We start from the raw sequence: 17962 nt of genomic DNA, 5'->3' as shown, positions 1-17962 counted from the left end.
AGACTTATAAGGGCATGGGGTGTCCAATAAGGTCTAAATTGGTCTGTAATAAGGTAGGAACTGATAAGGGCTTGACAGGTGTGCATATGCAGCATGTGATGACATTGGTGTAAGTCATCTTATAAATACGTATTCTCGCGGAGATTCAAATTTTAACACAACTGTATTGGCAAGGGAATGTGACTTCAAAATGTAGTCAGGTTTACTTCGGCGTATCCTTCCTTCGAGGCTATATGAAGGAGTGCCATCTCTAGGGCATTACTTATTGCAGTATCAGCAGATATTGTTCTACAGACACTTATTCTCACAATATAAAGATGATATATCCATTACTGTGTCAGGAGCACCATTTACCATATATTAAATGTACACAACGGTACGATAAAAATGTAATTGTTACAATCTCACTAAAAACAATTATAATCTATAGAAATATGACTTTCACACACAGTATAGTAGATTACATCTAACTTGAATGAGAATTAAAAAAAAAAATATTGCACGAGATATTTTACACTGAGCACTGCCACTACGGTACTTACGTATAGTTTCTGGAAGAACTTGGAACCAAAAGGAAAATCATAGGGTGGCATGAAGTACGGAGACACAAAGTCTGTCAATCGGGACTGCAGAATGATATCGTTTACATTTGTGCCATATGCAAAAAGTCTGTAATCTATGAAAGAAGACACAGACACATTCAAACATTAATCAACCAAAACGCACGCGTCTATTATACTCTAACATTAATTTAATTTGGAGCAAGTGAATCTCATTATTAAAATAAGACTTCGATAACACGTGTTTTTTTGGGTTAGATCGGGGAAATATAAATGTGTCGTTATATCCGCCACCACCCAACAGCCAATTAATAAGGGTTGTACGTAAAACACATGCCAATTACGTGACAATCACGTGACAAACCTCACTAATTGGCTGTGTCGGGTGGTGGCGGGCTTAACAAAACGTTTATATTTACACAATTTAACCCAAATAAACCTCAATTATGGATAATATTGATCATGAAAGCCGACGTGTTTAACCAAAATAAGACATCGCAAAATCGCACTTACACCATAGCCATACACGTTCAGCCAGCAAACGCATCTTGCTCGCTTACAACGCGTCACAATGTACCTAGCTTACCACGACGTGACCTCACCTATAAGCGTGGGAGACTGTGTGGTGGTTGTGGATGGCTGCGACGTGGTCGTTGTCCCGACTGACGTCGATGTCGCGGTTGAAGATGTGGATGGCGGAACTATAACAGTCGAAGACGCGGTTGCACCTGATGGAGCTGAAGTGCCCGTTGTGTTCTGAGCCACCGTCACGGTTGACTGTGAAGTAGGTGGAACAGTCGAAGTCACAGTTGTGGCTGACGTGGAACCGAGAGTATCAGCTGTCACATTTGTCCTGCTGGTCGATGTTGCAGTTATTGGACTAGAGGAAGTGCCTGTTGTAGAGGAAACGGTTGTTGAAGTTTGCCCTACAATGGGGGAAACTGGAGATGTTGCTGTGGTCGAAGCATTTGTTGTAGAATGAACTCCGTCTGTAGAAGTTGTGATTGGTGATACTGTTGCTGGGCTTGTGACAATCGTATAATTAACTCTGTCCGTCGAAACTGCGATTTGTGATGCTGTTGCTGGGCTTGAGACAATCGTAGAATTAAATCCCATTGTAGAATTTGCTGTTGGTGAGGCTGTTGTTGGGCTTGAGACAATCGTAGAATTAACTCCGATTGTAGAATTTGCTGTTGGCGAGGCTGTTGTTGGGCTTGAGGCAATCGTAGAATTAACTCTGATTGTAGAAGTTGCTGTTGGTGAGGCTATTGCTGGGCTTGAGACAATCGTAGAATTAACTCCGTCTGTAGAAGCTGTGATTGGTGATGCTGTTGCTGGGCTTGAGACAATCGTAGAATTAACTCCGATTATAGAAGTTGCTGTTGGTGAGGCTGTTTCTGGGCTTGAGACAATCGTAGAATTAACTCCGATTGTAGAAGTTGCTGTTGGTGAGGCTGTAGCTGGGCTTGAGACAATCGTAAAATTAACTCCGTCTGCAGGATCAGTGATTGGTGATGCTGTTGTTGGACTTGAGACAATCGTAGAATTAACTCCGATTGTAGTTGCTGTAGGTGAGGCTGTTTCTGGGCTTGAGACAATCGTAGAATTAACTTCAATTGTAGAAGTTGCTGTTGGTGAGGCTATTGCTGGGCTTGAGACAATCGTAGAATTAACTCCGATTGTAGAAGTTGCTGTTGGTGAGGCTGTAGCTGGGCTTGAGACAATCGTAAAATTAACTCCGTCTGCAGGAGCAGTGATTGGTGATGCTGTTGTTGGACTTGAGACAATCGTAGAATTAACTCCGATTCTAGTTGCTGTAGGTGAGGCTGTTTCTGGGCTTGAGACAATCGTAGAATTAACTCCGATTGTAGAAGTTGCTGTTGGTGAGGCTGTAGCTGGGCTTGAGACAATCGTAAAATTAACTCCGTCTGCAGGAGCAGTGATTGGTGATGCTGTTGTTGGACTTGAGACAATCGTAGAATTAACTCCGATTCTAGTTGCTGTAGGTGAGGCTGTTTCTGGGCTTGAGACAATCGTAGAATTAACTCCGATTGTAGAAGTTGCTGTTGGTGAGGCTGTAGCTGGGCTTGAGACAATCGTAGAATTAACTCCGTCTGTAGGAACAGTGATTGGTGATGCTGTTGTTGGACTTGAGACAATCGTAGAATTAACTCCGATTGTAGTTGCTGTAGGTGAGGCTGTTTCTGGGCTTGAGACAATCGTAGAATTAACTTCAATTGTAGAAGTTGCTGTTGGTGAGGCTATTGCTGGGCTTGAGACAATCGTAGAATTAACTCCGATTGTAGAAGTTGCTGTTGGTGAGGCTATTGCTGGGCTTGAGATAATCGTAGAATTAACTTCAATTGTAGAAGTTGCTGTTGGTGAGGCTGTTGCTGGGCTTGAGACAATCGTAGAATTAACTCCGTCTGTAGAAATTTCTGTTAATGGTGCTCTTGTTGAGCTTGATGTATTGGCTGTAAAATAAACTCCTGCAGAGGGTGAGGCTTGTGTTGTATTGGTAATTCCTGTTGTTTGAGGCGGTGTAGTCGTTTGAACTGTTGGATTAATATTACCAAAAATGGTTATTCAACACGTAATTCAATTTGCCAACTTTTTGTTAAAGGTCAAAGTCAAAGTGACTTCTCGCTCAAATGATTAGCGAGGTAGTGCTCATTGCCTTACAGTTTTGCAGTTCTGAGCCAGTCATGTAAACTTTCTTAATAGGACACCTATTGTTGATCTCCCCCCAAAAAATGGTACTCGTTTTACCCACCCCAGAGGAATGACTGACAGGTTGAGACAACCACATCCAGGATTTTAACTCGCAACCTTCCGATTGTTGAGCTGCTTGTTCTACCACTGAGGCACCTGGCCTGTCTCAAATAAACATCAGAGGATGCAATACAAATTGGATGTATGAAGTACTGAGAGAACCTACATGTGATGGCACTACTTTATGCTGCACAAGATTACAATCTTTCATTCTTTAATTTTTTTTATTCAGCTCCTGTTGTACATTTTTTGCATTTGAATTGAAGAATACGAATTATACTCCATTGAATAGTGTCCTTTTTTCTGGAATACTAAGGTGCAGTTGTTTAGAAAAAATGCTGTATAATTGCGAGCACAAAATGTGTTGTACATCAGTTCGCATTTCATCGTATAATACAACAATATAAAAGAGATGAAAAGAAAATAAAGAAAACAAAAACAAATCAAAGGAACTGGCGACATATTCAACATACATTGTTAATAAATATCCTCACATGCATTACATTAATCACGTAATTGAAATACTGTATATTATGCACGTACACTAATTAAAACGTGTTTGTTTTACATTTTAAAATGTAATTGTTTCATCCAAAGACCAGTTAGCGTTTAGGCATTGCCGGAGAGCGAAATACGCGACACAGGTTCTGGGTGACCTCCATCACCCGCCCGCACGGACAAGCATGGTTAAGCATCGTCAACAACAACCATGCCCGACAAGGGTGTGGTAGGAGGCGGTGGGAGTCTGCATATCGCAGTGGATGGACAAAAGGTATGTAAATAATGTGGACTTACTTGTGCAATTTGCATGTGTATCATCTGTCATAGGAGGGGACAAAAACATGACATTAGAGTTTTATAAACACTCATGATAAATATTTTTTTTATAGATATGGAATTTATCTAAAGCCTTGTATGGTGGGTTATGTCGGGCGATTCTGTAGGTCGGGTTGGTGAATCGCGCCAATTTCATCATGTGCTATGAGATTCCGAAATCCTTTGAGTGGTGAAGTGGCCCATCACAACCAGCCTCCTAATAAGAGGATTTACTCCAGTTATTCAATTCAAAAAGCCCCCCCTTTTTATTGAGGTTTTTTTGTCAACAAATATGAAAAATATTCGTGGAAGTTCAGCAATATGGAGGTATATATAGTACAAGCGGGACATTTTGCTGGTAATCCCCGGCCGCGATATCGGGGAAAACAAAAGGGAAGCTGCAGAAGTGAGTTAGCGAAAATCAGCAGAAGCGGAATGAGGAAACGGATGAAGAGCTGGGAGGTTGTATCCGGAAAGGTGCACATTGTGGAGATAGGAGTCAGGTTAGAGTCAACAACAGGAACCATATTTTTGCATCAGCCACCAAAGGCCCCCACAAAACAGTTACTTTATTTTAAGTAGCTAAACGTATTAAGACCTTCCTAAAATGGGTAATTAAGATGCACATTTTTTAAAATCTCTATATAAATAATGAAATGCATACAATTTGTTCCTTATTAAAATAATTACACAAATGCACAGTATTGCACATTCAAGTTTTAATAAGAGGAATATTAAATGAGACGTTTACTTGTGGTGCGCTGATATCCTTGAATGCATGGGCAGTTGTATGACCCCACTGTATTTTCACAACTGGTTCCAGATCCACAGTCGGCTGTATTTCTCCCACATTCATTAAAGTCCACGCATAGTGCCCCATTACCTATTGACACAGGCATATTTCATTACTCAGGCGATGCTCGGTTAGCACCAATCTAAAACACAAGTATGACGGCAGATAACGTGGAAATAACTAGAGTGCAGTCTATGACGTTTTAACCAGCTTCTTACAATCTGAAATTATTGTTCTCACACTTGTAATTCCGCAAATCATTGCACGTGCCACAAATTAAAGCGGATTCGAGTGCGAATTCTGCATCGTAATTGCTATGCACAGATGCACCAGAGTGAAATGTGGCCTGGCAGTAACGCATCCTTCCGTTTGCTACAGACTCGCAGTTCGAATCCAGCGGCTGCTCCAAATATCGTTGCTCCTGTGCCATTACCATGATTGTGCTGGACGCCGTCTGCTTCACGGTGGACATAAAGGTCCGCCTGATATCGTTCGTGAGGGTGGGACGTTGTGTCAGCATCAGGGTCAAAATTTGCCAAAAATAAAAAAAATCCACGACAAATTACTCAACTGGGACTCGCAGTCATTGCCCCCCTACTGGCGGACTAATGCCTTAGTTCACGCTTGCAAATGAGAATATCCTGGTTTATTGTCCACATAAACTTGAAACTTGAATATTAATTTTATAACAGACACAGAGGGTGAGCGACACAGTTGAACATAGTTTGAAATCTATCATCGCATTGTCGTCGGTAGGATCCTTGGGTGTTCATACAATTTGAATTTGCACTGCGGTTGTGCTGCGGGCTCAAGCACTCATACACATCCTGGCAAATATTTTCCACAAGCGTATATCCCACAAGACAATGGGCAATTGAATGAACCGGACGGGTTACAGCACGCAGACCCTGCCGCACATGCAGCACCACCGGCAAATTTGCACTCGTCCACATCTGCGCATTGACTTCCACTCACTGAAAAAAAGCGTTGGCCGTGAAAACGTTACCAACCCATGTTTATAATTTCCCTTTCCCCCTTCCAAACACACTTTTTGTCATAGCATACGATAAAGCTGTGAAAAAGTGGACATCACAGCTTTTATTCCAATTCATCTCTCGATTGCATCGCACACACAATTACCAGAGATATAATAAAGTACTTTCTTTAAGAAGACAGTTTACAATTAAAGCTTAATGTAACTTTACGTGTACACCACCGTATAACTCAAACAACATGTGACTATTGCGAAGGTTTTCATTCATGCAGGTACTATAGAACTGTCCACCAAACACAGACATATCAATACCCGCCATTGGCCACTAAGTGACGGTGACGTCACCACGGTGCCTGTGCCAGGCCAGGTGCACTTTGAGGCCACATGAAGTGTCGGAAGGCTCGTTGACAGGTCACGGGACAGACCCAGGTACCATGGGTTGTCTTCTGTGCCAGGCTAGGTACAGGAGCTCACCGGACAGATCCAGGTGCCATGGGTTAAATGACTGAGATGACTGGCAGATGCACCACCTGTGCCCCCCTATTGTGCAAACTTACTGGCATATCCATTATTGCAGGTGCAGGTATAATTTCCTTCAAAGTTATAACACGTGGAATGTTGAGTGCAGTTGTCGATTCCGATCTCACACTCGTTCACATCTTTGCAGGTCCGGCCGTCGCTACCGATCGTGTACCCAGACACACAGCCACACGTGAAGCTGCCGATTGTGTCACTGCACGTCCCGTAATTGGAGTCGCAAGGCGTCTGTCTGTTAGCCACGGATATGCTGCACTCATTAACATTGATGCAATCCGTTTTGCTCGTGCCGTTTAGAATATATCTGGAATGAAAATAAATTTCGTGTTCAAAGTAGCTGTTTCTCATTATTTAAATAGTGTACACTACTGTTCCGTGATTTAAATGCGGTAGAAGTGGACAATACAATGTACAACATAAAGAACATAATACAAGTTTAAAAATAGAAGAGCAATGCAATGATGAAGTAAAATAACTAATAAAAGTGGAAGAAGTAAAACAAAACGTGATACGCTTTCTAATTAGTTTAAATAGAAGCACAATTTAAATGAATGAGCTTAAAAAATATATTAGCTGATAAAATTTGAGCACATTGACATGAATTATAAAAAATAGAGTACATTAGGGATAATGCTTCAAAGGTCTGTGCATCCAAAAACACAGTTCGAAAACACTGCATTTATTACTGTTTGAGTAGGAAATGTTTAATAGATTATCAAAATAAAAACAGGAAGGCTCAAACAATGTCACGGTGGTCTGTGAGATCTGCTAATAGTCCAGGCACAATGAATGATACATACCCATTATTACAGGCACAGGCTTTGGAATTCGTGCTGTCTATGTAACAGGTGCCCGTTGCATTGCATACATCTGCCTGACAAGAAATATTTGCTGCAAGGAAAAAATAACACAACATTCATGATTATTATTTCTCACATTCAAAAAAATATATAACTTTATTAGCTTTACATTAATTGGTGTCGCATATGACATTTAAGTCCATCAACCAAATGCCTGACTGATGAATTGTTTTCCAGCACATTTGTTGTAAGCAAGGCATTGCGTTATTTGTGGATGGCTCTTGCTTCTGACACCAAGCAACCTGCGAGCTATTGTTTCAGGGACAAAGCCCTGTTGATGAGACTCAGGGCCATATTAATTGGCCAGGGCTGTCCAGTGGTCCAAGTAAGATCTTGGTTAATTCAGTCATAATATATCAAAAGTACTGCATGCTGTTTGTTAGGCATTATATGTATTGTACATCTAATGCCCTTTGTTAATTCACTGTGGGATGATGGCCTACTCATGCAATGTGGGTCATGGTTTGTTTGGCCATACTTGATGCTGGTCAGTGCAGGTTGGTGAAGGTAGGGAGCACAGAAGTACAGTACAACGACAAATTAACACTTCTGTGCCAATTCCAATCAGTACGTATCCTTGAAACATCCATATCTCAAACATCGTTTATAACGTTTTCAAGCCATTTGCAATCAAATGTATCTCCACCGTTTAATATAAAATAGCATTGTATAAAAAATAAAACGTGACAGTTAAAAAAACGGTATTTGGTCTTCTACATACGTTGACAAGTGCCATTCACGTTGCTGAAGAGATCGAAGCAGCTGCACTCATAGCCTCCTTGAGTGTTCGTGCAGTTCTGAGAGCAGTTGTGAAGACTTTTCACACATTCATCAACATCTGAATAAAAGGTGACGAGGGCATTTGCAGCAATCAGTAAATGTTCAATCCGTCACGCGCGAATAGTAGGTCCTCTATGTATTATTATTGCTCAAGATATACTTGTAGTTTCATAGCCATTTGAAATGCATACAATTGTCGAGAACGGTTCATCATGATCACCATCAGCCATGATCAATCCACTGCTGGATGAAGGCCTTCCCAAGCAGTCACCATCTTTGATGGTTCTACGCTGTAAAATGCACCTTGCATCTGCACACAGCCTGGATTCACCGAACCATCACACACATTCCATTCCTCGCCTGCCACTCATTGTCTTTTATACTTATTTCATTTTATAATGCAATTATCTGCTGTAGGTATTTTACAAACATATCCTATGGGGTATCATTTTCTAGCCAGATCTGTTGGAATGACAGTCAGAAGAGTGAATGGAACCATGTTAAAATCACAATCTATGCTTCCAACCACATACATAAACAATGCTTATGTCTTTCATTCTCAATTACACCTAAACATCTTTCATTATTTCCAGACCTAGGCAGGTTGTTCCATCATTTTCCAGGTAATATCCAGGTGGACAAGTGCACTTGAAAAGGCCAGGGGTGTTGGTGCAGTTGACACCAACTGGGCCTTTGCAAGGCTGAGATGTGTTCATTGGTGGATGACACTCATCAATGTCTGAAAAGCAAAAAGTATTATCATTAAATCACAGACCGCATAATATGATGGTTGTTTGCAACGCTCAATCATTATTGTCTGCATACATGTAGAGAATAATACCGAATCGATTAATTACGGTTGTTTTTATTTTAGCACTTCTAAAATAATTCGATAATTGAGTGTGTTTGCATTTGTGCTCTATAGTTATTCGATGTGTTTCCACTCTGGGTGTCGGGCAGTTCCTTCAGTGCCTGAGCCTCCTGCAGAAGCACTTGACACGTCCGGGTGAAACATCGGACATCACGCAGGACAACACGTGGTGCAAGCCGAAAAACCATCAGTGAGCTATAATTTTGTGTTAGATCTATGTTAATTTTGATTGGACTCACAAGATATGCTCACTTGTTTTCTTTGTGGATATACCCCAATTTTTATTTCATATTAAGCTGAACTGGCAAAATTATAATTGTCCAAATGATGGCCGACTTTGTTGAGCTATCATTTGTGGCCAGGTTGCTTCTGAAAAATAAGTTAATACCTCAATGGACGTTGCCTGGTAGGATGGGGATGGTTTAGTGTTATTTGTATGTTTGGGTGATTTATTTACCTTTCTAATATTTTGCACTCCTATCGTGTTTTTGTACTGTTTGTTGTTGTAACATTCTTACCTGCCGCGACTGGACATCTGTGACAAGAGCTTTACAGCTCATCGGATTCTTCCAGTATAAATACATGTTTAGATTCTGATATATCATTGGCTCTATCTGATGGCCTTCCACAGTTACATGACGAAGAAAGAGTGTTTCGTTGCATAAATCCTAAACCTCCCTCTATTTGACTACCAACACCTCTAAAATAGTTGTGAGTGCACTGGGCAGGAAGCTAAGAACCTCCAATAAAGACTGCACAGGCTTTATAAACCACAGCCAAGCAGCAGAAACAACCATAGGAAAAAAAAGACCTTTAGTGTCTGAAGAGGGCACCTACATTTTTTTTTGCACCCTGCATGTTCCTAAACTGTATGTGAGTTACATAATAACTTCTGGGTAGATGTGTGCTGTGTGAAGTTGCAACAAATGATTTGTTGTTTTAAATATTTTTACCGGTGCAGTTTCCTCCAGTATCCCTGTATCCAGCCTTGCACTGGCAGGAGTAGCTGCCATCAAAGTTCTGGCAGACACTTTCCGCCATGCATTTGTTCAGGGATGTGATGGCACACTCGTTGATATCTTGAAAACAAAAGGAGACAAATCGTTCAAAAAGAGCACAGCAAGTTCACCTTCATTCGTTCATTTGCTCCCGGTTTTGTTTTTTTACATCATTTACTTTGGGAGAGCGATGAGCGGAGTTGGGTGTCAACTCAACCCTTAATTTCTCAATTGTTGACGGACAAAGACAAGAATAAGTAAAGGGTCGGCAGCTTGCTGTTGCCCTGTGGTCAACGCCATGGGAATACGCGATTTCTACTTCGGACTCATGGCCATCAATTGAAGGCGAGCGATGACTCCGGTGACGAGATGTCAGCTACCTCGCTCGGTGTACAGGAGGTTGTGGGTTTGATCCCGACCCTGACGCCTGTATATTTAGAGTTTGCATGTCTCTCTCCCCGTGGTCGCATTTATTTTTCTCTGGGTCCTCCAGTTTTTCCCTCCACATTTAGAATCACCATCACGTGTTTAGAATATGTGGCTGATATACATTTCAACACAATAAACCACTGCGTTGAGCTGTCATTTGTGATGGCCAGGTCGCTTCTAAAAAAAAAGAGCTATACAGCTCAGTGAGCCTTACCTGGCAAAAATTAAAAGTTTATAGTTTATTTATTTATATGACTCGTTTGACTGCGGACAGCCCTTGGCTTGAGATGAATGTCGTACAGAGTGAATGCAACGGTGCAGCCATGAAGTGCCTTTCTCACACTATCACTCGAGGAAGCTCCTGGATAAAGACCTCAGGCATCTAGGGGGTATATCCCGGCGTACTCGTCAACGATGGCCGGACGCCTTGACAGGGGTGGGAGTACCCATATTTTCTACCCCACCGCAATTCACCACAACCGGCAGCGTGTCCATTTATACTTCTGGGTGTACAGAGGCGGGGGGTGGGCAGGTGATTTAAGAATCTTGCACAATTTTTACGTGATACAGCAATATTTGCACATTGCAGGATAATTAAATAAGTAAAAACATAGAGTAATCACCTGGGTAAAGTGTTGTTTTTTTATTTAAACAAAACACTAAACGACAAACTGTCCCAAAAAAACCAGCTATCACGTGCAGAAGACATTCCTTCCCTCACTCTTACAACATCGAGTGCCACACGCATGTTGTGCGGGTTGAGATGCGTCCGCTTGTTTACCTGTACAGTTGCCGTAGGCGTCCAGCTGGTATCCTGCATTGCAGATGCATGTGTACGAGCCATTGTTGTTTATGCATATCTTGGTTTTCTTGTCGCATGGCTGTGATTCCGCACATTTGTAATAAAAGGACTCAGACGCTTCTCTCTGACTCCGTGTCCTTTATTTGGGGTTCGCGTTCTCCTTCCCACACGGCACTCCTCCTGAGACTCTCTCCCTGGCAGCCCCACATCTGCCTTCGCTCCCGTAGCCTTCCACGCTCCTGCAGCTCCGCTGCAGGCTCTTGGTGCAGCCCTCTGGCTGCTCTCACAGCAGCTCCATCGCTGCTCCCTGTTCCTCCGTGCGTGGCGATCTCGCCACCTCCCAACGTTAGCCCTTCGTGGCCTCTGTGGCTATCTCGCCATTTCCTACCTCAGCCCTTCGTGGCCTCTGTGGCTATCTCGCCATCTCCTACCTCAGCCCTTCGTGGCCTCTGTGGCTATCTCGCCACTTCCTACCTCAGCCCTTCGTGGCCTCTGTGGCTATCTCGCCATCTCCAACCTCAATCCTCCACTCTCTCTTCCACCCCGCTGGCTGGCGCCGTCATGAGCCCCTCAGCCACCAGGCTGAGGCACGGCGACCACCCAACGTGTTCACCACCCTTCACTCCCCCGACTGACCCAGATGGCTTCCTGTCTCCCCGCTATAACTTCTCCCCCACGTGACCCTGACTCCTCCCTCTCGGATCGTCATATCCGCCCCGCCCATTTACGCCCGCATTACACTACCCTCCCCCGTAGAGAAAATTCCAGCCGTCCTCGGCTGAAACAGAACAAAATAATGCGGGCGAAGGCATCACAACCAGGAGTCCGCCAGACACAATAGACCTTATAACAACAACAAGTAACAAAAGGGGAAGGATCAGGAACCGGAACAGAACAACAAGAATAATAATAGCACAAAGCACAACAACGGCCACCAACACGCAAAATAGCACACGCGCACAACCCAGAAATGTGGTGTCTCAAAGCGTGTCCATGTTGTTGTTCCATCCGCTCGGCTCAAGTCCAACATCAAAGAGCAAGTGGTAGAGCAGAATGACGAACGGCGCTCAATTGCTCCTTCAAGTCCTCATCCAGCTAGCACACCAGGTAACACCCAGTGCGACGGGAGCTGAAGAATCTGTGACGAGAAGGAGAATCCAATCCCCTGAGGCACAGCACAACAACGCACATCCGCATGTCGTACACGACAGCCACCCGGCCTCAGGGTAGTGGAGATGATGTAAATCCGGCCCGCTTAAAAAAAAACCCAATAATTACCCAAATTAACCGCGATCGATGCCCCAGTATTTACATTTTAACAACAATATTATTTACACGTGACAACAACAACAACAAAAAAATTCTGCTCTTACCCACCAGCAGTCCTCCCTTGAGGACCAGCACAGACCTCAGACGTACACAGCATGTACCCACAGTCACTCTCAACAAACCAACAAAACGCCTAATCGCACACCCTCGCGTGGAGAGAGCCACGCTCCCCAGCGGTGACGTTTAACCCGCCGTAACCCTCACCGTGGTCGTCAACCCACAGCAACATCCATTTACCATACTCTCGGCTAGTGCCATTTCGGGGATGAGCAGCACTCGGCCATGCTCCTCCCTTACTATCCCATCAGCGATGGACACACACCAGCCTCGTATAGTCTGACGCTTTATAGTCCAGGGAAGGTTCATCCCCCGGCAATGCCAGACCCCATGGACTCCCCCCACAGGGCAATGTTCTCTTATAGAGACAATAACACCCTAACCCAGATCCCGTGAGCCCCCGGCACACCAGGTTCAGTCTGCCACCGCACAACTGAACCATGACTCCCCGAGCCATATGAGCACATGGCCCATTAGTTTAAGACATACCATGGAGGTTTCGCCTCCGGGCTGTCAGGTCAGCCATCAGCCATAGGCCGATGTGACCACAACTCGTGCATCACCCAATCAACAATGGCAGGCATAACAGATGGAATATTTGCCCCACCCCGGTTTTTCCCGCACGCTCAAAATGGCGTCCCCCTTCGCCCAGCGCGTTTGCGCAATCTCTCGCGCGCACTCAAAATGGCGGCCCTTTCCGCAAAGCGCATCGTCGCCATACCCCGCGTGCGCGCAAAATGGCGGCCCAACGTGCGAACACGTGGCCAGTTTTCTCCATTCGTGCACCCCAGCTTCCCTATGCTGGGGGTCACAAAATGCATCCCCCGTCTAATTGTAACAACCCCAACAACGATAGACGCACAGCCCCAGCTTGCTGCGCGCAGCAGTCATATCGGGGAATTTTAACCAATATTTTACCAACCACATTAGTTACACAACCCAACTCGCAAAGCAACTCGTGGCTGCATGCAATCAACCAATACACGACGCCACTTGGCGCCCATTTACGATCCCATTAGCATTAACATCTAAGCCACCCACAACGGCGTCATCGCGCACCCTCATTTTCAAAAAGCTCAATTACCCCTATAATATACACGCAATCTCGTGTGCACAACACCCATACAACCAAATTTGTGGGTCCCCCTCTATAATATACACGCAATCTCGTGTGCACAACACCCATACAACCACATTTTTGGGTCCCCCTCGAATTTGTTACCAATTCCCAACAGGTACGCACAATATAATAACAATCCCAATTCCAATAGTCAACCACTGCATCGCACCCCATAACCGTACAGAACGGTGTAACAGCACATGCAGTCAGCATATCGCGATCACACGCGTACATTTAAGCACAATAGCAAACAGATCTGCAGGCAACCAACACACCATTAATCCTGTCGTAGCTTTGCAGCAACAACACAAATATTCTCTCTCTTGCAACAATCGCATCGCACACAGCACCTCGCAGCACAATACACCAAAAAAAAAAAATATTTTTTTTTTCCAATTAAGCCCATCGCACAAGGTAACCCACAAATAATACAGCGCAAGATACCCGATGCTCCCAAGTTAATAATTAACTTCACCATCAAGATTTCAACTCCACGCAGCAGCGCACACACACAATTTGACACTCAGCAAATACAGCAGACTCTCCGTCCATTCTCAACACACGCACACACTTACATTGACACCAAGCAACAAGCAGATAGCGCGTTCATCGTTATTACACACACATACACACAGTCCGAACCGCGCTCTGCACAATCGAGTCATAAGAGAAAACCAAAATAGCCCCCCGGCCCTCGAAGGATGAGTGAGGTGTGTGTTAAGGCCGGGTGCGTATCGTTACGACTCGCCCGGGGCTGCAGCAAGAAGAGGACGGCAGGGTGGCAACTTGAGACGCCTCGCAGAACTCGTTCGGCGACTTGACGGCTCCGTTGTCACGCACCCGAGCCAGGACGGGAAGCTCCCGCCCCAGCAGCTGCAGCATCGGCGTCTTCTCCTCGCAGCACCCCCTCGAAAAACAGCAGCTCACAGCAGGCTGCTCACCCCGCGGCACCTCCAGATGGCAGCGCAAGGCTGCCTCTCCGCCGCGATGTTGAAGATGGCGGCGTCCTCCCGCCGCGGTGAAGACAAGATGGCGGCTTCCCGCCGTTTCTCCCCTGCCACGCCCAAGATGGCGTCTTCGTGCCACGTGGCAATGGCGCTGGCAGCGCAGGAAAGGCAGAGGCCTGCGGATCACCACCGGGCCTCCCCGACGTCGTCCTCGGCGTGGTGAACTCACACAGTTGCGCCAGCACGATTTTCAAGGTCCCCATCTGCATCACCATCTGTCTCCATCGTAAGTTGGCGTCCTCCGGCACAGACAGGTTCACCGACGCGGCGACACCTTGCTCACCCGGACCCGTACTCGTTCCAGAACGGATCTCCTCTTCCATCGCAGGCAGGTCCACCGTCTGAGGAAGGTCGTCGTCGTCGGATGATGTAGCAGATGATGGCGCAGGAATATTCTTTTTTCTTTCTCTCAGTTGTTTTGAGATGCCGTTTCACTTCTGACACCAGTGTAATAAAAGGACTCAGACGCTTCTCTCTGACTCCGTGTCCTTTATTTGGGGTTCGCGTTCTCCTTCCCACACGGCACTCCTCCTGAGACTCTCTCCCTGGCAGCCCCACATCTGCCTTCGCTCCCGTAGCCTTCCATGCTCCTGCAGCTCCGCTGCAGGCTCTTGGTGCAGCCCTCTGGCTGCTCTCACAGCAGCTCCATCGCTGCTCCCTGTTCCTCCGTGCGTGGCGATCTCGCCACCTCCCAACGTTAGCCCTTCGTGGCCTCTGTGGCTATCTCGCCATTTCCTACCTCAGCCCTTCGTGGCCTCTGTGGCTATCTCGCCATCTCCTACCTCAGCCCTTCGTGGCCTCTGTGGCTATCTCGCCACTTCCTACCTCAGCCCTTCGTGGCCTCTGTGGCTATCTCGCCATCTCCAACCTCAATCCTCCACTCTCTCTTCCACCCCGCTGGCTGGCGCCGTCATGAGCCCCTCAGCCACCAGGCTGAGGCACGGCGACCACCCAACGTGTTCACCACCCTTCACTCCCCCGACTGACCCAGATGGCTTCCTGTCTCCCCGCTATAACTTCTCCCCCACGTGACCCTGACTCCTCCCTCTCGGATCGTCATATCCGCCCCGCCCATTTACGCCCGCATTACACATTCATCGATGTCTGTTCAAAACAAATAATTACATTGTAACAAAGCAACATTGTACACACCAACATGGACCAATTAGTTCGACCATACACTATTATTTTAGGATTCAAGTCTTGACATTTTTTGTAATATTCTGTCTCTGCATGGACGATGAACAGACCGGTTTAAAACAAGTCACTATTATTTGTTTGCAGTCCTATGTCAATCAACTGACGGGATGGTCTCCCCTATGTCAGTTATGGGGGTTATTTTACCATACTTCACCCTGCTGGGCAATGAGGATTTGGTGAAAAAATTCAGATGTCGCTCGCCACCCATGTTAGCCACGGCTGGCAATCAAACTCGGGTCACCGAATTCAGAATGATTTGCCCGAAACGATGCACTACCACTCCCCTCCAGAGTGAGCTCTGGAGAACCCCTCTAGAGGCTTTTTTGGCCTCTTCTTCCACGCTCGCTTTTCCTTATTATGCCAACTGTCACACCAGGAGATAACATTGAACCGGCAAACTCTAAATTTAAAAGTCCGATGCGCTAACCATTACACCATGGCAGCTTGATACGTTTAGTGTAACTGGAGAGATATTGTTAAGTGATGTCTTTTGTAAGTCAAGCCATGAAATTAAAAATATATATGTATTGTCCACCCAAATATTGCCATCTCTCAGTTACTTTTGTTGAATTTTCACAGCCATTCAACTTGTTAATGGACGTTACTGAAAAGGATTGTGAATAAGGGATTCGTTTTATGCCATGCCTCACCTGTACAAAGGGTTGCATTCCGTCTGTATCCAGCATTGCACTCACAGGTATAGTTACCGGGTATGTTCATGCAATTTTCATTGGCTCGGCAGATGGTTGTATTCTCGCATTCATTGATAAATGCACATGAAGAGGTACATGTTGATGGCATTTCAATTTATAATATCAAAATCAGTTGATACAAAATGGTAATTCTTCAAATGCCTTAAAACGCATTTTAGACTATTAAAATAGATGAATTAACAACCATCTGATTTATAAATGACACATATTCCTTCTGGTAAACATTAATTATTACAATCATCAAGCCAAGGCAATATGAGTACATTTCCAGGAAAACGTGAAGTTAATTATTGTGTAGTGTGGTAAAATACGTGGCGCACACTGTTAGCCGAGGGCAACCTAGGACACACACGTGCGCGTGTGCAACATAAGGTTGCACGGGCAAACCGCCACCTCAATAGGGGGGGAAGCCGGTGCAAACCAGGTCGACACTAGGGAGGAGCTGGACAATTGGGAAGGAGATATAAGGACACGTGTGAGAGCGGAGCGGGTGTTCGTGTTGCTGGGACAAGAGGGAGAGAAGACGTCTCGCCGCTGCCGTTCAAGCCGGGGACGGACCTCGACCCTCACGAGTCGCCGGGCGGGTGATAGTTGATCCCCCCGCCCGGATCGGACGAGTGAATGGGTTTGAGGGAATGTAGGCGAGGGCAGCGGCGCTGGGTGAGAAGCTGTGTGAGCGCTGCTGTGTGCAAGCCTCTGTGTGAGCGCTGCTGTGTGCAAGCCGCTGTGTGAGCGCTGCTGTGTGCAAGCCGCTGTGTGAGCGCTGCTGTGTGCAAGCCTCTGTGTGAGCGCTGCTGAGTGCGGAGCTACTGAGAGCGAGAGTTGCTGTGTGCAGGTTAGCGAGGTGGGACTTGATTAACAGAAGTTACCATAGAGACAGTGATTGGAGTGCCGACAACAGGTGCAAGAATAGGCAAATACAGTGTAAGCAGGTGACCTGTTACAACGTGTTAGTCTGAGTGATTTTACAAGACACTACAATTGTATTAAGATGTTTTATGTCCACAAATTGTATTGCACAGTAAGGCAACAAAACAGATAAATGAAGCCCAAGAGGCCAATCAAATCATTAAATATGGAGCTTGTGTGCATGACTAATATTGTTACAAATACTTGTCAAAGGCTACATTTTGATCAATTTGTGATGGGCTTCATATATGTTACGTCAAATGGACTTAAAATATATTTTTTATGATACGTAGCAAATCTGTGAAAACAAAAAACTTTTGATATTTTCGCAAATATTCCACCACAAAACACCCAGTGTTCAATCCACCTGTCGCATTTTCAGAAATCTCATCCACATTAAGACAGTTTTTAAAAA

At 45.2% G+C, this 17962-nt stretch overlaps 2 protein-coding genes across 2 annotated transcripts in view; both read right to left on the bottom strand.

Moving 5' to 3' along the window:
- Positions 1-2260, bottom strand: part of LOC133351259 (mucin-4-like) — a 48017-nt gene extending 45757 nt beyond the window's left edge. Inside the window, exons 1-2 of the mRNA XM_061566363.1 lie at positions 1163-2260; positions 543-676 (exon numbers count right to left, since the gene is read on the bottom strand). Coding sequence (XP_061422347.1) covers positions 543-676; positions 1163-1676 — 648 coding nt within the window. The 5' untranslated portion in view covers positions 1677-2260. The remainder of the gene's footprint in view (positions 1-542; positions 677-1162) is intronic.
- Positions 2261-6334: 4074 nt separating this feature from the next.
- On the bottom strand, positions 6335-16593 carry LOC133351258 (fibulin-1-like). The gene is made up of 7 exons (XM_061566362.1): positions 16576-16593; positions 11192-11291; positions 9937-10062; positions 8708-8851; positions 8054-8170; positions 7273-7363; positions 6335-6776 (listed from the first exon to the last, which is right to left on the bottom strand). The coding sequence occupies exons 1-7, from the start codon at positions 16591-16593 to the stop codon at positions 6476-6478; spliced, it is 897 nt and encodes a 298-aa protein (XP_061422346.1). The 3' UTR covers positions 6335-6475.
- Positions 16594-17962: the final 1369 nt, after the last annotated feature.

The sequence above is a fragment of the Lethenteron reissneri genome, chromosome 36 (assembly GCF_015708825.2).
Source record: "Lethenteron reissneri isolate LAM-NWPU_2019-01 chromosome 36, ASM1570882v1, whole genome shotgun sequence".
NCBI lineage: Eukaryota > Metazoa > Chordata > Hyperoartia > Petromyzontiformes > Petromyzontidae > Lethenteron > Lethenteron reissneri.
This window is presented reverse-complemented; position numbering and strand designations above follow the sequence as displayed.